General features: G+C 33.2%; 2 protein-coding genes across 2 annotated transcripts in view; both read left to right on the plus strand.

The window, feature by feature from the left end:
* The window catches only part of LOC100158733 (proline-rich receptor-like protein kinase PERK8), a 53628-nt gene extending 39455 nt beyond the window's left edge, over positions 1–14173 (plus strand). Inside the window, exons 2-6 of the mRNA XM_001942622.5 lie at positions 9814–11769; positions 11890–12071; positions 12462–12590; positions 12671–12782; positions 13283–14173. Of these exons, the coding sequence (XP_001942657.2) occupies positions 9814–11769; positions 11890–12071; positions 12462–12590; positions 12671–12782; positions 13283–13551 (2648 nt within the window). The 3' untranslated portion in view covers positions 13552–14173. The remainder of the gene's footprint in view (positions 1–9813; positions 11770–11889; positions 12072–12461; positions 12591–12670; positions 12783–13282) is intronic.
* Positions 14174–18103: 3930 nt separating this feature from the next.
* Positions 18104–21832, plus strand: LOC100164922 (non-structural maintenance of chromosomes element 4 homolog A). Its single transcript, XM_001942739.4, has 7 exons — positions 18104–18548; positions 18625–18723; positions 19184–19320; positions 19400–19609; positions 19690–19900; positions 21320–21438; positions 21556–21832. Exons 1-7 carry the CDS (start codon positions 18422–18424, stop codon positions 21607–21609), a joined length of 957 nt encoding a protein of 318 aa, XP_001942774.1. The 5' UTR covers positions 18104–18421; the 3' UTR covers positions 21610–21832.
* Positions 21833–24867: the final 3035 nt, after the last annotated feature.

The raw sequence follows: 24867 nt of genomic DNA on the forward strand, positions 1-24867 counted from the left end.
TTATCTACGTTAGTTTAAAAATTAGAGCGAATTGAGCTCTTATACAATTTAAAGGTAATACTATTATCTAGACAATGACGTAGGGTTTTTATTATATTTTAATTTTAAAACGAGTTATGTGTCTTTTAAAACTGTAAACTGTTTGTACATCTTAAAATACTCATAACTCGCTTTGAAATTAAAATATAATAAAAAGCATTATGTCATTGTCTAGATATCTTACCTTTAAATTGTATAAGAGGTCAATTCGCTCTAATTTTTAAACTAAACTATTTTGCTGAGCATAAAATGTGCTATGTTACGCACTTGTAAGACGGGGACAACAAATGTCACTGTAACGTCTCCTTAAGTTCAACTTAAAAAAAAAATATATTATATTATGTTGATAATACTGTGATTATACTATGGTAATGCCTGTGGGTTTTTGCTTGTTGGCAACATTAATGGTAAAATTATTGATTACTTTTGCGCGTGACTATACTGATAATTGGGTATAGCGTATAGTGGCGTATTATGTTGAAGTTTCAATAAATGTTGTGGTTTTAAATTAGTGTTTCAATCATTATTTGGGGTTTTCCTTTTATCATGGAGCTGTTTTTATCCGTCGTCAGTCACGTTTGAGTACAAAAAAAATTGTTAGCTCGATAATTTGCCGATTTGAACGCAAAACTAAAGGTATATTTTGTATACCAATACATTACGCATATATGTAATAGGTGGTTCGTACACATGGTATGTATGTATGTCCTATGTATTCATACATATCATTATACTCAATTTTAGCAAGAGGTACGCACGCAATATCGAAAAAAACATTTTTTTTTTTTCATGTTCTATGATTGACCAATTTGCTTATTCGATAATCGTGTTTCCCGCAGTTAAGGTGAATTTGCAAGTCGTAACATGCATCAAGTCGACGTACTCGATGGTAGCAGTGAATATATACAACATTTGAGAAATCGTAATGTAAATTAGTAACGTCTTATTAGTTATTATTCTTATAATTTACAACCGAAGATGAACACGATCTAACCGCGCGTACCGTTCGTGTCTCTATATAATATTATTCCGTTATAACGACACATCACAATGTATATAAAATATATATTATTCAATTTTATTAAACCCTAATTATAATAAGCCGGAAGAAATTTTTTTATCCTCAAGCCCAGCTATATATTATAATATACGGTAGGTGCATTGTGTACATCGCGTTCTATGCGCGCACCTATCTTTGTTTCGGTCGTCGTTAATTATTATTTAAATAATAAGTTACAGGTAGGTAAAATATATTATATCGTTTGCTCGTTATACAGTCATCGCGCCGTATATGTAGTGCTGTGTGTATTATTATTATTTATATTCGTGTGGATGCGAGATGCATTGTTCATTGATTGGAAACACGGTAAATTATATGATACGGTGACGATAGGTAGGGTAACCCATTACTCGATAATACAGTAACAATGCTTACATCACACCTGCAGTATATTACCGACGCGTGAAACCAAAATATATTAATCAATCGATCTATTGTCAGGCGCAGACAATAATGTGATGCACATATATTACATTATACCATACATACAGTATATGATTACACGATACACGTCCCGCAGTATACCTTCTGTGCATAAATAATTCTTACTCGTGTACATACACCGGTGGATTATTATTCTATCGTACACACACACACACACACACACACCACCACCGAATCTGACGACAATCGTTCGTATATCGATGTATCCGTGTATAGCGGAGACAACAGCCCGACGCTAATCTATAATACATCGCACTGTTGCGCATGATCTACCGTAGCTCCTACAGGTAGGTTAGGACACGAGCATTTTTAATTTTGATTTTTTTTTTTTCGTAGTTCTATAGCGATAACGGATCGCGCGTATCTCACGCAGTCTTCCGTTATGTTATTATATACGCGTTTGCGCAATGTCTTGTCGTTATTATTTCGACGCTAATGTGAGTTTACACCGACAATTAATTCTATATGCAGTCGTTCTCTTCTACTTATTATATATTTCCGGTAGTCGTCATCAAATATACAATAATATATTTCAGAGTCGAGACTTTCGCTGTCGCATGGTGTATAATATATTCGCAGGTCGTTGTATGTGGGCATCGTTAGTATTGTTAGTTACTGACATTATTGCTGTGTTAATATTATTATAATGTCTGTGAGCTGTATGGGTAACTATAATAATTATTTATGTCCGAATTTAATATCTAATAAGGTAATTTGATATCTAACGCGGTTAGGTGTGTTCTGCAAGAGTACGATTCGGTCAGAGTGCATAAATGCCTTTAGTAGGCAGTAGCACTGTATAGTTGTAGAGTGTCGACTTAATTTATTTTAAATAGTCGAGAGTGATATCGTGATAGCTGCAGCAGTTGTATAAACGAACAACATCATTAGCCTGGAATTAAAATTCAAGGTTTTTTGAGCATAACGACGTATAATAACAAAAGTGGAGATGAGTTTCTATAAGAATGTTTTGTAATAAAACGTATTTATTTACCTAGAAACGAAAACTTGTACAAGGCTTAAATAATTTAATATCATCATTATTATTATTCCGACGATTTCGGTGCGCTACCGGATAATATAGTATTATAATAATAACGATGGCGGTTACAGATGATAATATACGTACCTAAAGTAGTTGATCGTCAACGGTGTCCGCACGTTTTGCTGCTCAAGAACCGAATTCTAGCAATATTAGAAAACAATAACAAGACTTTTACATTTGCGCGTGCCTGCGAATTTAATTTCTCCAAAAATAATAATTGAAATATTTACTAATTTTTGCGCGGACGAACGGGAAAAAAAAAAATAGTGTCGCGTGAGAATTGACGAAAATAAAAGATTTTCTCCGCGTTTACCCGTTTCCCCACGCGCACGCGCGCACACGTACATATAGACGTGATATTATATTATAAGTTGACAAACCAGAGACCTTTCTCCTGCCAACAGTCGCCGGTCATCACGACGACGACGACGACGATGGTCGTTCACCTGTGCGCCGCTGCCGATATAATAATAATAATAATAATAAATAATACACACTTCGGCGGCTGTATCAGAAAATCGATTAGTCGGCTATTTCACCGAGCCGCCGTGTTGTAATCTTCAGCCTGGACGGGGCCGCTTCGTTATATACCGCGCAGTGCGTATTATATATTTTATATTATTATATTATGGATAAGCGCGGCGGCGGCGAGGACGACTACCTCTTTACCTACTGCCACATTATTCATACGCCGCCGCCGCCGCCCGGTTGCAGTGCAACAGGTGTAGCTGATATAATACGCGCGTCGTTATGCGTGTGCGCTTACCAGCGAACGAGAGAGAGAGTGATGTGACGGGTTTTCGGACGCCGCCGCGCCGGGTTCTACCGAGAGCGGTTTTCGTCCTCGTACAGGGTGTAACAAAATACGATCACAATATCGGAGTCTTGAAGAGTTACATTATTTATTGCCAAAAATATAAATTCTACTACGATGTTTTTACCGATATTGTACTTGTTTCGCACATCGTCTCGACGGGTGGCGGGTGCGCCCTACGCGAGTAACCCTCACGCGCGATATACGACCGATGTTCCGGCTCCTGTCGAGCCCTCTCTGACACGACGTGTACCTATATATACATCGGGGATCATCTTTTCCTAACCACAAATTTTTTACGTTACGACAATTTTATTGACTTTCGCCGCTCACCTTGAATTTCCGTCAGTCGTTGCTAAAGGTTATAGTTCTCGAACAGAGATTGGCATCGGTCTCGAGATAAAGTCCGAGAATGGTTGGGAACTCCAACCACCGTCGAAGCGTCTGAACCACGGGCCACGGCCATGGTTACTGGTTAGCCACGGTCTGAACTATCTGCTGCAGACGATATACGTCTGCGGTTTCATAACAAGCCAGCGCGATGGCGCCCGAGAACTCTCCACACAACGATTTTTTCGCTTCACCACTGCCTTGCTCACCGCTCCAAGTGACTTATACTTTTGGAGTTTTGTAAAAGGGTGTGTATATTCAATATCGCACCGATGCCTCAGAATATGAAAGAATTGAAAACTAAGATGACCGCTGCATTTTAAACTGTGACCGTGATATGCTGGAAAGGGTTTAGGTCGTTTGGGATGAACAGGAATATCGGTTGGGTTGGGTATTGTGAGGGTTACTGTTAGGAGCGGGGGGAACTCAGACAATGATCAGGAAGCACACAAGTAAAATATTAATAAAAATTGTTTTATAGTTTTCACAATAAAGGTTTTGAAAACTGTGATATTAATTTCGTTACACCCTGTATAGGTATTATGTTTTTTTTCCTATACGACTAGTTTAAAAACAAACACGTGCAGCAGACTCGGACGTGAAACGAATTTATTCCGTTTTGTTTTATTGGTGTTATTTTTTTTTTTACCGAGGTTTCATCTTGGGTAGAAAAACCTACCAATAAAACTTTTTATCGGACGAGTGTTTCAATGATATAACTGTCGTATACTCGTGCGTAACCATTATTGGGAGGTATACATTAAACGTGTATTACAGCATAAAATTATTATTTTTTACTATGGCGCTTTACACGCGTGTGCTTTAAAATTAGCTGTACCTATAGTCATTATTATGGTTGTATATACTTATTATTTATAAACAATCGGTGATGTCAATGTAAATATCTCATGCTCGACGGTATTCGATACTGTTATGTAATATATTTATGCTATTTTATAATATAATATAGTAATATTATTACCACCTTAAATGAATTTATTTTCGTTGTATTTTAACAAATTCCACTAAAAATTCCACCCATGTTATAGTATGTTGCATTGTTTGGGTATATTATAATTTATATTATACTATTACATATTTATACGCATATTATGAATGATAAACCATAGTAAACAATGTTTAGGTGTTACACTCGTTTTTAAACATTTACTGAACACAGTAAAAAAATTAAAATTAAACTGTTTTTGGGTTTAGGGTATTCTATATTGTTGGAAAATTACTTTTACTTACATTTTGCCGTCGTAAACGAAGCTTATAGATATTTTCATTGTAAATATGATTATCGTGTATAAATAATTGAAGATATATACCTAATTGATATAAATAAAATAAAAAAACTAATATTTTTTGACTTCTCGACATAACATAACAGCGTTCTACCATCAAATATTCCGACAATAATTATTTGATTTCGCATAATACATTAATACAGATGAGTAGGTACGCTAGTAGTTGGTACACATTATGATTATGCAGGTAGACCGTTTAATATAATAATGCAAACTACTACGGTTGAACTTATTACCGAAACGGCGATTGTATTGAACAACGAGTGCGGCCGTTATGTCCGCCATATAGCCTCTCGTTCGTTTATAGTACACCTATACTTATGGTAAATAATTGGCAATGGAATGTGTTCATTATTATAGTTATTATAGTCACCAGTTTACAAATATTATAACCTACCTTATACCTTTTAGATAGAAAATATTAACATTTAAGCGACATGATAATTTCTAGAACGTGCCATTTATTGCCGGCTTGCGTGTATACGTACACCCTAGTTATAAGAATAACAAAAAAGAGAAAAAAACTGGATCAATAATCTCGCGATTGAGAAATGTTAATAGAATTATCGAGTCGTCGATGTCTACATTGCGGTGGTTTTTCGATCGATCGATCGAATAAAATTATTCGTAAAACAAGGTCGGCGTGGCTCCATAACAGACTACGTATATATATATATATGTATACTTAGCACAACAGTCGTATCGATCGGACAAATTGATTGTTAACGGAGCCTATACAATGCAGTGACGGTGGAACTTAAATTCACCTGACGAATTATTATTCAATGGCGATTACTATCGTAAGAACCGATAAGAGAAAATGAATTGCAAAATCGTCAACAAATGACAACAGTCACGTGTGACAACTAAAAAAGTGCGTTATAATTATACATAAATGGTATATTTTTATCACACTAAAGAAAATATTTGAATCTAACCGATGTAGTATTCCATAAAATGATATAAACTATTCAACTGTGAATTATGATTCGTTAGAAATTAGTTGAAAATACAAAATGTTGGGAATTATTATCATATTATACTGCTACCTATAGTGTCCCTAGTACCTACCGCTACCTATAGTGTCCCTAGTACCTACCGCTACCTATAAAAGACCAAACATATTATAAACATTTTTATTTTTATTTCCGAGCTGAGTGATTCAGATATTTCATTTTACAATCCTGTCAACGGTTTTCTTCTGTAATATCTTTCTTGCGTCTAATTCGTTCAAAAAGTTTGTTTGCGTATAGTTTAGAAATATTAGGTACCTATAAGTATATAGTAGTTTATATAATATTGTTTCGTTTTCTCTGAAAATAAAAATATAGGCAACCTTTAAAATAGGTTACATCTCGAACATTTTAAGATCAATCGAGATCTGTTTGAAATTTATTGTTTTATATGAAAGTGATATTATCAATTTTAGTGGCTTTAAAATTTATAATAACAATATTTTGACCTTCACCGAGTTGAGCGAAGCGAGACGAGTGCCCAATGGCCAGTTTCTGTAACCAGTTCATACGTAATGTTTTATATAGATCCAAGTGGCGCGAGCAATACAACGATGTGCTGATTTTTTGTTACCTACGACCAACTTATAGTCTAATGAGATTTATTAATATTAATGGTATTGGCAGTCACGACTTTTAAACTTCTTTTTTTACCACCAAATATGTGTTTTTATGTAAATTAATACATTAATTATTTTTATTTGTATACACCATACACATAGGTATATTATTATAATGCCATACATTTGTCGATACGGTGTATTCAAGGACATTAATCTAGAGCGTTTCAAATCGATCAATCTATATACCCACAAAAATGTCATGTTAAACAATAATTTAAGCAAAGTAAATAAGGCAGACAATGTTGAAAGTATATAAATTAATTTATGTTTAGTCATACACTTCAAAATCAATTAAACACATAATTTTGAATTTACTATTTAGTTCAATTGATAGCCTGATTGCTGTGTGTTACACGATTTTAAATCAAATCTTATTACAAGTTAAAATATTTAAAAAGGTAATATAACACACTTTATGGTATAATATTTTAAAGCAGTAGGTAGTACTAGGAACGACGTTCAAAGTGAATTTTATAGGATTTGGTGAACGCTGTTTAAAAAAAAAATAGTTTTTCAGTTTTAATGAATGATATGAAATGTTATTCAACACAACTTTTACGGTTAAGTTAAATATAGATTATTTATGTATAGTAATACACAATTTAAATTAGTCTTACGTTTATTATGTAAGTATAATGATTTATATATTATATGTAATATACTAATATGTATCATGTTTATAATTTTCTTATATAATAGAGTGCAGGATAAAAATTAATAGACACTATTGACGTCATCTTGTTTTTGCCTTATTATACTATATAGAAATTATACGACTATATTGTACGTTCATAAATTGTCTATATACCTATAGGCATCTTTATCTTTATATCATAATATATAGGTATATAGTCAATAGTTAAACTATAATAGTGTTCATTATAATTTATGACTACCAAACTTTCTAAGCACTTTATTTCTGCTTTAAATTTTTATAGCTTCCTGCATCATCCCTATTTGGAGTGATATATCTACACAACTATAATGTTTGCTTTCAAAATATAACACAAAAAAGAGACGAATCATTGTTGCACAATTTTTGAATATATTTTCATGTATTGTACAAAAATTAATGTCTTTTAAAATTATAGCATATACACGATGAACAATTTGCAACTTCGTGTAACGTTTATTTCGCATGTCATTCTTTGTAAATAGGTATACTTCCGAACCGTCTAGTATATATGTATAAACGTACGAATCATTATACGCATGTCTATCAAGTCTGATTCTTATGGAAAGAAAAAAAACTGATGAAGTTAAACCTATTGTCACTCGAGTGCACCCAACTCGTGAACTATTATCGATATCCGGTAATCTATCGATTATGTAAAAAAAAAAAATACAATTTGAAATTATGTAATCGGACTTGAGTGTATTTAAACGTGCAATAGAAACACAATTGTGTGAAACCATTGACATCTGAATCTATAGACGACAATTGCTTTTTGTCGCAATATTTATCCAATTCCAATTATGTATTTAGTACAATACGACGTGGAATGCGACGTGCTACATCATGAAACTGATTTAAGCGATATATAGCCGGTGGTTGTCGTTTGGTGTGTGCTCACAACTCACAGGACTGCCAATAATTAGAAAAAAATGACAGGAAGGAAGTCGTTAAAATTGAAATGTACTCGCACATACCAGGTCGTTAAAATATCTAATTATCGACAGTGTTATTGGCGTCCTCGTGGCGTTACTCCGATTTAAGTGTATTATTTATATCATATATATATATAGTGCAACATAATAGTGTAATACGTATAAAGTTTCATCGTCGTTAGATTCCGGTTTTTTTTTTTTTTTGTTCGTGTATTCACTATTTTGACCTGAAAAGAAGATTACAACCGGTCATACAATTTTTTATTTTTAAAGAACCGATGGGTGTAAAGTATTGTATACTTTCTATATCCGTTTGTATAATAATAGTATATTAATAATAATAATAGTATAAAAAAACAGATCGCGGGAGAAAGTGATATGAGGCATAAACCGGTCGCACCCAGTCTCGACTCGCGTCGGGCGTCACCAGACCTGTTATCATCACAGTTGACCAACTAATGCTGTTTCATTTGACCCATACGTCAGACATTCGCCTAATGTACATTGAAATTGTTCAAATCGTTGAAGTTCTTCAGTTAATTGCTTTTCTACACGATTGCCTACTGTCAGTGACGATCGCGGATAAACGATGAGACATTCGAATAGGGCCCCGCACATGGCTTGTACAGGTATCAGCTGGTTTAATAGCCCCCGCGTTTGTGTGTTTTATATCATATTATATTATTATAAGCATTTCCGTGAACGAAAAAATTAAAAATAAAAGTATAATATTGTTGATTGATTGATTGAAACGACAACGACCAAAATCATAAAATGTTGTCCAGAGCCATACAAAACACAGCGCTGTCGCCGTCTACCTGTCGCTATAGCTATAGTATAATAGTCTATAACAAATTTAACGATTTACAATTCATTGGTATATTTTTCTCACGCATACGACGTTCGATTATTTTTACATTTAAATGCCAGAGTTCTTTTCGTTAATACACCATTATAAAATACATATGTTGTAAGACGTATAATGGGACATTTGGGACACACGTACATAATGTAAAATTTGTAATAATACAACATAACATGTTGTATAATTAGTATTATCGTTTAACGAGTAATTTATTTACAATGTTTTAGACATTTTGTTTTGTAAGATATTGGTTTTAAAACGCGTTTTAATGTATGTATACTATTATTATATTAAGACACTTGATATTTCCAACTTTCCGACAACACTGTAGTTTTCATTACATTAGTTCGGTGTATAAATTAAGTATTAACGCATAGAAACTCTATGTATTATATTATATTATATTATATGTCTATCTGACTCATAACAGTTATATTATGACAAATATTATATCTATAATATAATATAATCGATAATTTATAAGCGATCGCGCTCTATATACATTAGACAAATACAATAATAATTACGAAATAATAATATATAATTATACTCGCGAGTCACAAGTGCAAAACCGTCCTAACAACAATCGATTGGTTTTTCAGATGATTTGATGTTGGTGATTCCTACCAGTATGCCGGCTGACGACGGGCGAATCGCGGCCGACTACCGCCGGCAGCGCAATGCAACAACCAGATCGGTGATCGGTGCTCTCAGGAGAACGACGACGCCGCCCCATCACCGGGGAGGATCCGGGCCGGTTTCGCCGCTGGACGTATTGCCGGATGTCGGCGAGTCGTCAATGCCCCGGGTCAAGAAGAAGATCAAACACAAACGGACGTGGGACGAACCCGAAGCCCAAGGATCTGAAGTGCGGAACGCCACTTCCAAGAGGCCCGACCGGATCAAGACCCGTAGGCGGTTGTTGGTGCCGTCCTCGAGCACGGCCAGGGCACTCCGGACTGCGGCCGTGTCGTCACCGCAAGAAGAATCGTACTACGATTTCGGCAAAAAGATCAGACACCCGGCACAGTCGCAGCCGCCGTCACCGCAGTCCACGGTGGACGGGCTCAACGCGCCATCAGACTCGGAGACTAGAACGTCAGTCAGGTTGCCAGTGGTCGTCCAGCAAGTGATGCAGGACGTCACGCCCCGGACCAGAGCACCCGGACCACCGTCACATAACCGCAACCACAGTACTGTGGCATCGACCAGGCGGCCCACGGAGAACTCGGCGGCAGTGGAGTGCTTGTACCCGAGGTTCACCAGACGGAACAACAAAACGCGGACTAGGAGGGACGTGCGGTGCTTAACGGAATCGGATGGCAGGACCACGAGAATACTGTCGACTGTCGTCACGTCCGTGTCGGTCAGGGGGAGCCCACAGAAGAGAAACGATTCGACCGCCGACCTAGGTCGTCATTCCATCGACAACCACCGCCCAGACGCCAACGATGGTAGTGACGCGACTGGGGCGTACAATCCCGGACCGCCTACGTCTACAGCGAGTCCGGACTCCGCGGTGTCGGCATACCCAAAATACCTCCGAAACCGGTACCGGAACATATCGCTGCCCGAATACTTGGAGATCACCAAAGTCAACCAGAGACGGTTAAACGGCACGACTGTGGCCGGAGCGGCGTCCATAGCTCCCACCACGGCCTTCACTGCCACCACCCCCACCACCACCATTACCACCACAACCGCCGCGACGACAGCCACCTCTGTCTTTGCGTCGGCTTCCAGTCCGTCGTCCCCTGATCATCCAGTCGATGGCATCACTGAAATGCTGGACGCGTCCACCGATACCACTCAGCCACCGCCCACCGACTTGCAAGATTTCATCTACTTGAACAACGGTACGTCGGAAGCGCCTGCCGACTATATCGCCACAGATATCACCGCCTCGGTTGCCTCCACCGCCCACACCACAACCACAGTCGACGCAGCCGTCGAAGCCCGTCAGAGGAGGCCGCTGCTGCAGCGTGGAAACGTCACCAGGCCGTCGGCCGAACACGATGTGGGCGTAGTGTATCCAGACGGGCTAGCCACTTCCGTGTACTTTTTAACGTTTTTGGCCATCGTTCCGTTGGTATTAGTAATTGTTTTCGCGTTCAAACTGGCCATGCGGCGAAAAAAGAAGAAGGTGTTTGACAGTTCGGAATATTCTTCTGAGTACAACCGCAGCCCGCTGGACTTCAACACGATCACGTCGTCGCCCATCACCACGAAACTTCCCAGGGTCCCGCAGCACATCGTGTGGGACGCGGAAAAGACGCCCGCCGTCCCGGTGCCGATGAGCAACAGCCGTTGGGAGTTCCCCCGGGAAAAGCTGCGGCTCCAGACCATACTCGGTCAGGGCAATTTCGGTCAGGTGTGGAAGGCCGAGGCGGACGACATTAACGGACACGAGGGCCTTACCAGACTCGTCGCGGTGAAAATGGTCAAGGAGGACGCGGCGTCCCGGGAAAGAGAAGATCTGATCAGAGAGCTGAGTATTATGCAACATCTCGGGTCACATCCGAACGTCGTCACGTTGTTGGGATGCTGTACGGAGAAAGGTAAATAATACGCATAGGATATAATCTTGTGAATACATATATTTTTCTTTACTGCACAGTTGTTACAAGTGAAAACCATAATAATATTATTATACCATTATCGTTTCGTGTTTGTTGCAGAACCGTATTTACTGATCATGGAGTACGTTATGTACGGCAAACTATTGGCGTTCCTTAGAGATCGACGGACACGATCGCATTATTTTAATTTTAGCGACTCGACTGCTTCGCTCACGTCTAGAGATTTAACCATGTTTGCTTATTGCGTAGCACGAGGAATGGATTTTCTGGTCTCGAAAAAAGTACGACTGTGTTATTTTATTTACGTAAAAATCGAAATGTTTACGCGTGCCATTAAGCACGTTGTTAACCGGTGTAGAATATCTGATCAATTCGTTCATTTTTTGTACTAAAAAAGTGTGCATAATAACGTATAATATTTTACACTTCGTATATTTATAAGACTTTAACTTTTAATAACTTGTAATAATACGTAAGCTACTAAACAATTTTGAAATTAATTCCAGTGGCAAGATTTGAAGCCAATTAATCATCTCACCTCTTGGTGTGCTTAATAAAACGTAAATTAAATTGACTGAATTGAGTTTGTCTCACAAACCGCACACGCTCTGCACAAACCGCTGCTTACATGTATTGAATACTTATATTAATTGATCATGTTGTTTTAATAGATAGTGCACAGGGACTTGGCCGCGAGAAACGTATTGGTCGACCACAATAAGTTATGCAAAATAGCCGATTTTGGTATGTCTCGCAATGTCCGAGACACCAACCAGATCTACGAGCAAAGGCATACCAAGGTACGGCCCCGACATCTACTGGAATAATGTTATAATTATTTTGTATAAAACCGTTTTCATATTAATATTTTCATTTGTAGGGTGCTTTGCCTATCCGTTGGATGGCACCAGAGTCGTTGCACTATAGTATATTCACATACAAGACTGACGTGTGGAGCTTCGGTGTACTGATGTGGGAGATCGTCACTCTAGGTGAGCAATACGGTGACGTTTGTAAGATTAACTTACGGCGTTTATTATTTTTTAATTAATTCGTAAAACGAATTTTTTAAAAGAAAAATGATTTCTATAAATTAAAATTAATTCCAATATGAATCTTAAATATTCGATGACACCATTAATGTCCAAAACTACTGCCACTAATATCACAGCAGCCTTTTTGTCTTTATTGTAAATTATTAATTAAAATAATTATTGATGAGATGCAATTTTTGATACTAGTTGATTGCTTGAGTTTATAAAATACAAAAATATTCGATTCCTGCGAGTAAAATCTATTATCATGTGTGAGCCACTCTACAGCGACCTGAATGGTTGGAAAAATAACCCCCCCCCCTGAATCTCAAGAAATCTATTGATATGTACCTATTCACGTCATATCCACGGCCACTATATATATATATTGCAATAACGCAAAACTATTGGTATAACATATAGGTACACATATTTTAACATTCCTTTTACGCTTTTAGGTTCAACCCCTTACTGCACGATGGGCGCCCGCGAAGTAATGAGACGCGTGCGCGAAGGCTACAGGCTGGACAAGCCGGCGCATTGTCGATCCGAACTGTTCAGGGTGATCACCAAGTGTTGGGCGGCCGACCCGTCCAAGCGACCCACATTCGCCGAGCTGAAACAAGAGTTGGGTGCACTCCTGGAAAACCCAGAGTTCGAGGGCAGCTACGTGGACCTGGAGAGTCTCGTCGACGAGTCGGACGGAAATGCCAAGGACAGACAATAATAATATAATTATACGTACAGCTATAATATAGTACTGTGTACGCGTATCAATATTATGCAGACCAAATAGCGATCTCCTGCGGACGTTTTTATAACGATTTCTTCGCAAAAGGATCACAAAAAATTACATTATTTTTTATTTGTTGTATGTTTTGACAGTTTTTATTAGATTCCTTTTTGATTTCCACGGCATATAAGTAGTTTTATACTTAGAACAAAAATATTGTAGACACACGTGATTATTATTGTCGGTTCAAAATTGATTTGTTTTCATTTTATCGTAACTGCAAATATCACGATTGAATATGTGCATTGTAGTTATTTAAAAACCATAATGTTATTTATATACGATGTATATATATTATTATTATTATATTATATTTTTTTTTTTTTTTACCCAAAGTAGCGAAGTGGAAAAGAACTGATTTGATGTATTTGATGCAACATAAATCAATATGATTGTAATTCAATGAACATTGCTATATACTATATTATTGTATGTATGTCAATAGATATTATAGATTTATTTGTCTATATTTTGATGTCTGTTGGTCAATGTATAGTAAAATTAAATTGTAACATTATTATTATTTTTTTTTTATTGATAAATATAACTATCTATGTGAATTTATTGTTTCACTTGTTATTTGCTCCATTTTAATATCAAATTAATGTAATATTTAAAATATTTCATTAGTACACAATTTTGATTTATAGGCAGAATTAAAGATTATTTAATTGCATTTCATATTCTGAGCGGTGCGAGGATTATATTAGTTTTGCAATGATGTTTGAGTTGTTTTTACAACCGTATAGGAATTTGAGTTCGTCATTAAACATTTATATTAGCATTTTCTAAACATGATATATTTTTAAGTTGAAGTATAACTACAAAAAACAATATTTTTTTAAAAACTCGCTCTACTGTACGGTAAGTTTTGACTGTATATCTCGTGATTGAATAGATATTTCTTTAATGGATGTGATTAATTTGATTACAATGATAAATCATTGCATTCGCAAAACGATTCTGAATGGAGATGGCCTGCCAACCTAAACTAAGTATATTTTTTATGTGTTCATATTGCTATTAGTAAATTAATTTTTGCCGTAAACATTGCATTTATTATATTATTAATGATTAATATCAACAATTATTATCATATACATTATTGACTATTGTTATTAACTTTTGAGTCAATATCGATTTACCTAAGAACTGTGTAAATAGGTTTGTACTTCATGGTATAAATAGTCAATGGGCAATGGCTAATATTTTTTTAATTACAAATAATAGCTAAAATCTTTAAAAAATAATTGGTTAGTCGTTTGCGCATCGCACGTTCAGTAACAGTAAAACAGGTAGGACGATGACACGATTATAGTATGATACATCAATAACATAGTACAAGTATTCAGTTGAGTTGTAACATTCGTTGAGTAAAGATTACTAATTGATAATTGTTTAGGTATACTAATCACTATTTTTTTTTTTTTTTTTGTAACGTGATATAATATGACGGTGTGCCCTAAGTGTCTTATATCAATCGGTTGTTAAGAAGACAGTGTGCAATGTGCTACATGTTATACAGTAACAATGTAACATATATTATTATGATATGTTAAAAATTGATAAATATAGTATTGAATTGGTATCTTAAAACTGATGGTCAAAATACTATTTATTTATTTATTAACGCCAATCGGCAATTTTATGATTACATTTGAAATTTAAGTAGGTAGTAAATGTTTATAACACCCAGTAAAACAGAACATATAGAAAATACAACTCGATATAAAAATAATAGGTAGTAATATAGTGATATAGTACAGCAAACTTATAACTAATACATTTATTAAATATTAAAATCAAAATTAACATTATTTAGTTTACAGAGCATTCTATGTAAGGGGCGATTGTGTCCATAGAATGTGTTGTGGATTGGTACTTAAAAGAGGGAGTGATTTCTGGAGAAGAAGGAGGGGATACGAAGACTTACGTTGGAGAGGAGATCAGGAGCATCTATAGTGCCACCTAGGAGCGAGGTTATGAAGTGCTCATCAGCATCTTTTCGACGTGATGATAGCAGTGGTAGTTTCAATATAGGTAATGTAGGAAAGAAACCTATTTTGGACACGCTGCAGTCTTAATTCATCTTCAGCCAAGTAAGGATGCCATACACCACTCCATATTCCAAAATTGAACGTACCAACGATAAATATAATGTGTAGAGACAACGAGCAGTCGAAAACTGTTTGGTATTAATAAATCCTTAATAAATCCCAAGACTTTTAAAGCTTTACCTACCGTGACATTTATTTGATGCTCAAAGTTCAATAATGGAGTATATTGAATACCAAGATCTTTATAAAGGAAACCACGGTCAAGAATAGTTATGGTGAATAGGAGACCGCTTTCTAGAAAAAGACTTAACGTGACATTTGTTTGTATTAAGGCTATAAGACCAATACTGCGTGCCCAATTCGAAGAGTGTATCAACCAAGCGAAAATTGAACGTGTCGTGTCGATTATACCCCATGAAAGACACTGTTAAGAAAAAAAATATAGTACCTACAACATCAATCATCAATAGATTGGATAAAGTCTTAAGCAACCACCTGTGAAACCTGGGGCCACCTGCTGTACATTATAGTTGTCGAGTGGGTCACGGGATGGATGCATTCACTGAACTATATATATATATATATTTAGTTTTGTTTGAGCCAACACATTTTGCCACCCCCTAAAAAAAGGTATTTCTTAAAATGTAAAGTATAACTATTTTTTGTGGCATAAATGCGGTCAGATTTGTTTTGGAAACCTTTATATTTCAATGAGTTAAGAACAATCAGTGATTCAAGCAGAATTTGTTGGTCGGACTTAGTTTCAAAGTTATACACTAGTCCGCGAGTTTGCGAATTTCCACCCGTCAGGGTTTTTTTTTAATTACTTTATTAACAATACAATATAAAGTAAGTACAATAATTAAATTCTGAAATATCTGATTCCACCAAAATTTTAAGGAAAAAACTCACATTTACAAAAAAAAAATGAAAAATGTTATTTTTGGTATTTTAAACTAAATAACAAGATTTTGTAGTTTTAAAGTTTTAAAGTTTTTTAACCATAACTTACAAAGAAAATTTGACAGATTTTTTTAAAGTACCATCATATTAAGCATACAAAACACGCGTTTTAAAGAAAAAAATTCTTTGTAGCTATCCCTAAACTGCATTCGTTGCAATATTTAATATTTTCATTTATTAGTTATCTTTTAAATCTCTTGGAAAACCAATGTTAAATAAACATAATATAGTTTTTGTAAAAAAAAGTAAAACAAATATTAATACAATGATTTTTTTATAAGCGTTAAATTTTTTTTCTTATTATAAAAATCGAAAAACAAAAATCTATTAAATACACAACCAAGAAAAGGGAAGAAGGAATTCAAATGGGTTTTCAAAATTAAAATTTGATTTTTGGTACTGGGTAAATTTTTTTTCCGCTTATTGGTCTAAACTCTAAATGCACGTAAATACTATCAAACATTTTTTGATACAATTAATATACAATAATAATATGTCAACATAAATTTGCCGCCCCCTAAATTGACCATACAATTTGCAGCCAATTACCATACCATTTGTTTTTTGTATATTAACTTTTTTATCTAGAAAGTGTAATGAAACAGTAAAATATGCTCCTTCCACGTCTATGATTCATGATTTAATTGCAGTACAACCTAGCTCTTCCATCGATATATCACCAGGTAGTACAAATACTTATGAAGTTATTTAGTTATTTAATTTCTAATAAAAAAAATAGTATAATGCTTGTGCTAATGATATACATATATTTTTATAATTTCTTAGTGCCCGTATTACCATCGTTAAACTAAGGTTTAACCACCGAGTTCGGCCCGTAAAATCAGCGGGTTAGGTAGTGACCACGGACTAAGATTAACAGGGCTGGAAACGAACAATGGTGCACAGTATATAAAAAGATCCACATCTGTTACGAAAAGTCAACGAACGATTGTGGCGATTATTTGCCTTGTATAGTTGTATATTATTATCATAGACGATTATTATATACTGGAGCCACAGACTTCTATACTACATAGTATATAAAAATGAAGATTTTCAAGAAAAATTCGATGCGTATCGATATGGAATAAATTACGTACCGACAGGAATAGTTACGTACCGGCTCGTATCGAAGTCCGAGTCCAATACGTACCTATCGCTCATACATTGCACATGTATTAGCTTCTTGAATACTCTTGAACTCAAATTTCTTCCTTGAAAATCTTGAATCTGTGACTGGAGCGCGGGACATTATTTTTCTATCATAGATATATCATATTATAATACAATAATATGGTTGTTGTTGTATATCTATGATTTTTACACCAGCGTTACGCGATTTTGAACGAATTGTAGCGCTGTTTTGTTTTGATTGACCTGGCAACACTGCCATGGCCGGTAAACAGCGCTGGTGAATTATATCATTTTATGCTGTTATCGTTTACCGGTTTCCCGCACAAAATATCTGGTCAAGTCACGGAGGGTTATTATTATTATTATTATTCTATGCAACTATTACTCAGTAATCTCTTTTGTCATGAGTATTCAGTACTCTATGTATGGAGTGTAGGGCATGATCTTTGACTGTATGACGTAAGGCAGAAACGGCGCGCAAGTTTATAGTTTGTACTTGTTATTCTTGTCTGATGTCGATGTCTAATATTATTATTTAATTCTTCTTTGTCTATGATATTATGTTATATTGATTATTTTGAAGCCTGGCATAGGCACTTTCGCAGTTTTATTGATTTATTCAGTAATTTTGTTGCACGCTGCATAACGAAATGGCTATGGCCAGTATGTCAAGTTTTTCCTCGTCTGTGGACGATTCGCATTCGGAGGAAGAATTTCAAATGTTTAAAACCCAGCTGAACAAGGTTCAAGCTATTATCGAAGAATACAGCAACAAAAGTATGTACCCATATTTTGTTTATCTTATGGTCATCTGAGTTTATTTGTACTATATTATATTGCTTTTGATTTTTAGTCGTCGACAAAACATTGTGTTCTGATGATCTAGCTAATATGAAGAGAGAAATGAAATATTTGACGGAACTTGAGGTGAAAGTAACTTCGGAAAAAATGAGTAAGTGCTCATAGGCTTTTGAAAATTTAAAAAAATCATTGGATGCTGTAAGTGAAAATCTCCCCTTCCTTCATTAATATAGGTAAAGTGTGTAATTGCTTTGTCACTTAAATTTACAGTACCCGTCGTTATACTGACCACGGCAGTCTGTTATTGAAATGTAGCTTAAATTAAGTTGGAATATCAGAAATCAATTTCAACAAGATAATTAGTTAATCCTGTATCAAAAAACCCTAAAAATAGTTTAGATACCTACATCTAAGTTGTCACCTAAAATACAGAAACTTACTGATACTTGCTTTATAAAATTTGATCCAAATTTTTATGGGGTACTTACTACTTAACACTCTAAACTTACTTCAATGGGTGCTTGAGCGCCCAGGCACCCCTCTACATGGTGCCCATCCTCCTAGGTATTCAAATCATAACATTTTTATTGAATTTAACCAACGATTTTCAGAAGCCAATTATGTGTCGTACAAAACCATATCTTTAAAAATGGTACAAGAATCTTATCGTATTTGTAACTGGCTTATGGAAAAGCAATGCAGTGAAATGGATAATATTTTTGATGTGGACACATATGTTGATAAAATTGTATGTATATTTTATTATATTATTTACATTACCCAATAATTTAAAAATTTATATTTTTTTCATTTTTTTTAAATTTTAGATTGAAGCATGTGTTGATAAACAAGATCCTTTGGGCCACATGAACACTTTATTCAAAGGTGCCTTCAAAAACATCCATTATTTTAATCTAAGTTTCTACGGTAACATTAAATCAGAAGAGGCTGTTGAAACCCAAGTAGTAACACAATTAAAGAAAGAATACAGAAGATCACAAAAAAGACCATTAGAAGATCTAGTGGTTCCTGATGAGGTACATAGAATATTATTAAAAATAATATTTATTTTACTGTGTTTATAACATTGATTTTGATTGGCTTTTCTGTTATTTAGGTGGGTAGTGAAACTGGTGACAATGAATTACAAATCACTTTATTAAAAGTTAAAAGCTGTTTGAAGAAAGCTGTGTCAGATAATGAAGGAAATCCAGTATCATTCCATCAATTTGCTATCGATCCATTTAACATGACATTTACAATAGAAAATTTATTTCATTTGGCTTCATTGGTGAAAGACGGTGTTGTGAAAATTGAAAGAGTTTCAGGTTATTATGTACATTTAAAAATAACTTATTATGCAGAACTGATTTAAATTCACTACTTAGTCTATTTTCCTATTATTTATAAAATTAGGTTGGTATATTATTTATTTTTGATATTAATCTATTTCAAACCTTAAAACCTTTTTATTTTTATATGCAATCAGAAATAATTATAATATTGGATATTAAGAATGATAATACAATTTCTTTACTGATGCATTTTTTTTATTTATAAATTATAATGAACATTAATCATTATATTAAATCACATTGTAGAAGAAATAATTATATACATTTTTATTATCTTCATAAATTAAAACAAAACCAAAAATATACACAATCAATTTATAGATTTATGTAACACAGGCTAATAACCTTTAAGTTGATGCCGTAAAAAATTAATAATAATAAAAAAAAATTATAGATTTATTAATTTAAATAAAAACATAAAAATTTAATTTATTATAATTTAATTTACATTATGTTTTTATTGTTTATGTAATATTTATCATTTTTTACTTATTATACAGTCGAATCCGCTTAATTGGGACACATTGGACCTATTTGTCCCACTAAACTAAATACATGGAATCTGGGCTTCAAAATGTTTTTATAATGTTAAACATATCAAATAACGATTGAAATCGATAACGGATAACATATCGGTAAACGATAAATGATTGAAACGAATAACAGTTAACGCACCGATAAATGATGAACGATTGAAGGGGTTAACGGATAACATATCACTAAACAATAAACGATTGAAACATATAATTGCCTGAAAAAAAAAAATATTTATAAAATTATAAGTACCTATCAGTAAAATATATATTATGGTTCTTTTTGTAATATTATATTTTTCAATCACTCTGTTTTGTGTGGGAAACAAGCTATATCCATCAGATAACACTAAACGCTTCATAATGTTTAAATTTTTTAATAGCATTTAATTTCTATATAACGTTACAGTCATTCGATCATAACGTTTAATATCCATATAACTGTAAACAGTATTGTTATATTTGATTTAAGCCCTGCATATAATGCTATTATGTATAATTCTCATATATGTAAAAATGAGACCATACGGGAGCCGCCTATATATTCCGATTTAATTTTTAACATTAATATTGTAAAAATGATAACAATTTTCATAGATAACATAACATTTCACCATGTTTTCCCTGAACACGGAATGCATATGGCGACTTCCTATAAGGCTCATATTATGAATAATGCACGCGTTTTATGTATTTAGTTCAGTGATTTGTCCCCATTATGCAAATGTCCCTATTAACCGAATAATTTTACATACAATACATTCATTCGGGACTGTCATGAGTAACCCCATCAAGCAGGTGTCCCCTTTAAGTTGCAGATTCTACTGAATATGATAATATAATTATTATTTCCATATAGATGATGAAAGTGATGAGTTTTCAACAATAACATTGGGGAAAAAAAAGAGTACTGATGCCCAATCTAAAAAAGATGAAGTCATATCATCTTTATTCACAATGAACCGTGACTTATGGCAGGTAATTATTATCTTTTATTTTTGACTTATTGTCTTTTACCATAAAAATATCATAAATAATACTTTTTTTTATTAATACTCCAGCATATGTTTAATTTTTTTAATTTAAATTTTTCAGTATTATATCAAAAAATATGACATAACTAAAAGAATGATCACACAAGACGAATAGAATTATCACAAAAAGATTTTTGGATGTTTTTTTAAAATATCACTATTGTATTAAAACTTTGATTTATATTCTTTTTAAAAACCACAAAAAAATTGTTGTGGTTCCTTATCCAACCATGTAACTCTCATAATAGTCTTATTTTAATGAAGTCAACTATTATGACTTAATGAGAATGTGTCATTAAAACAAGAAAAATAAAATGCTTTTGATTCAAATACAATAATTATTTTTCTTTCTTAATTATTATTAATAAATACCTTCTGTTTTACCAGTAATCTTGCAAATTTGATTATATGACAGTATCCATGACATATTATGGGTTGAATTGCTAAAACTATAAATGTATATTAAGTAATCTTTTGTATTGTAATGTCACTCAGTAAGCTATTATTATTGGAAACTAAGTTTCAGTGTTTCACTAAAATTCACATTTGCAATAGTTTTTAAGTGCTGCGTTACTGACATGTGTGGGTGCGCTCCACTATTTATTTTATACACAGTCACTCTCACTATTTTGTCAATTTTTGAACTTTAAATGCTAATAAAAAAAATATGACTAAGAATTTTTAATATTTTCCAAATATCATTGTAACAATATAATAGGAGCCTAATATTAAATTTTAGTATTTTTACTCAATAAATAAAGTTTTATTGATATTCATAGAAAAAAAAGGTTTGCAAGTGGATGTCGCTTTGCTGTACAATAGGTTACAAATGGGTCACTGTATAATGGATGGTATTAAATTTGAATTCAATGATATAATAGCATTGTATAAGAAAAAGATTCTGAGCAGAGACGGTATGTCAGTCAAGGTATAAGACATATTATATACTTATATTTATGGTATTAAAAAAAATTTACATATAATAGGTATCTATAACAAATTCCAAATTAATCATATCAGAATATCCATTAGGTACAACAAACCGTAATACTATCATAGATATAATATAATAGTCATGATCGCATTTAGGGGGGGAGCTGGGTACAACTGCCCCGGACGCCAAAATGTTGTGGCCAGAAAAATGTTTACTTGTGAAATATTAAAATTGTATAATTTTAATTATTTTAATAATATTATATATATATATTATATTAATATTATGATGTTTGAATTTTTTTAATTAATATTAATTTCCATAGTTTTATATTAATTTATTTTATTTTTTCATGAAATACCTACAACCTACTTAAATATGTTAAAAAAAAAACAATTTATATGATGAATTATAAGCAAGGTTTAGGTGACATAAATTCAAATGTATCTTTGCGGAGAGAGGATCAAGCAATAACTAAACAATATCTTTAAAAAAAAGCACACATTGTAAAACAAATATTCTTTTCTGTGCTCAAAATCTAAAAGGTTAATGAGGATCTATCTCCCATATTTTCCGTGGGTAGATAGGGGGAAGCAATTTTTTTTTCACCAGATTTTAGGAGGCGCCAATTTTTTTTTGCACCGGGGCGCAAAATGTCTGAATGCATCACTGATAATAGTATACTTTAGAAGTTTCAAGTACCCACGAATAATATTATGCAATCACAAGTCACAACAAAATAACTAAAATAGTTATTCTATGTTTTTTAATATGTAATTTAGTCCAAATTTGAACTTCAAATGACTATAAAAATAAACTGTGCTTATGTATTTTTTAGATTTTTTGGTAACAGAATTAACTACTTACGTGGAATCTTGTTATAAATGTTCAATCCTTAGATATAAAAGTTGAACATTTTATAAATTTTTAACTACAAAATAATTATTCAATTTTAAATTTGATAAATTTTGTCAAAATTCGATCTTTAAATACTTATAAAAAATAATTGTGCCTATGTATTTTTAATATTTTTCAACTGCTATTGTAACAATTTATCAGGAGCCTTGTATTTATTTTTTACACTTTTTGGCCCAATAGATAAAACTTTATTGATATTTATAGAAAAAAAAACTAAAAAAATTGAAAACTTAAAATGTCCGTAAACAGCTCAAAAAGAGTCAAATTATTTTCAAAATTTTATCGTATATAGAAAATGCTAATATAAACATTCAGTGAAATTATCAAGTTTCTACAGTCACTCGTTTATTAATTACAACAAAATAAGAAAATCGTTACATAAGAAATCGAGTGAATATCAAATGTTGTAAAAATATGAATAGCCCAATAGATTATAATATGAAATTGTCCGTAAACAAGTCAAAATATTTAGAAAGTTTTATCAACTATAAGAATTGATAAAATAAACATTAAGTGCAATTTTCATGTATCTACAGTTATTCGTTTTTGAATTACAACAAAATAAGAAAATCGCTACATGAGAAATCGAGTGAATATCTATAATGTTGTAAAAATTTGAATTTCAAACGCTCATAAAAATTTAATTTGATTTCCTTATGTACATTTTTTTTTTGATAAAGGTAAATAATCTTATAAGGAATCTTATATTACATTTTAAAATCTTAGATTTAAAAAGAAAAATGTTGACGAATTCTTAACTCAAAATAATTTGCTAATTTTCATGATTTTTAAATGCTTATAAAAAAAACTGTGACTTAGAATTTTTAATATGTTTTGACTATCATTGTAACAATATAGTAGCCAGTAGGAGCCTTGTATTACATTTTCAAGTATTTTTACTCAACAAATAAAGTTTAATTGACATTCATAGAAAAAAAAAATTAATAAAATTGGAAACTTAAAATGTCCCTGAACAGTTCAAAACAAATCAAAATATTTTGAAAATTTTATCATGTATAGAAAATAGAAATATAAACAACCAGTGAAAATTTCAGGTGTCTACGGTCATTTGTTCTAAAGTTACACTAAAAACCAAAATCAATTTTCTCGAAAACATATTTTGCATAAAAGTTCCCGTTTTTCCTTAATTTTTCTTTTGTTTCTTCACGGCGCGTTTAAAAACTATTGTAAAAATAGTACTTTTGACACCCCAAAGTACCAACTAGATTCACTTTCCTATCAGAAAAAATACTGTTGAAGAAAATCGAAGCACTTTTACTGTCCTAAAAGTTGTTGACAGACACAAAAAAAATAAATAAACACACATCATTGTAAAATCAATACTTTCATCGGGAACAAATCTACATTACCGGACACCCTTTTTTTCAATTTTTTTTTTTTTTAATGCGTGTTTTTTCATGCTGAATTCAAAACTGTTTGAAAAAATTCCCTCAAACTTACCGTTCAAAAGTTATGGCAATTCAAAGTTGTCAATATTATAAATTATTGCAATGACTACGC

Source organism: Acyrthosiphon pisum, chromosome A1 (genome assembly GCF_005508785.2).
Source record: "Acyrthosiphon pisum isolate AL4f chromosome A1, pea_aphid_22Mar2018_4r6ur, whole genome shotgun sequence".
NCBI classification, from domain to species: domain Eukaryota; kingdom Metazoa; phylum Arthropoda; class Insecta; order Hemiptera; family Aphididae; genus Acyrthosiphon; species Acyrthosiphon pisum.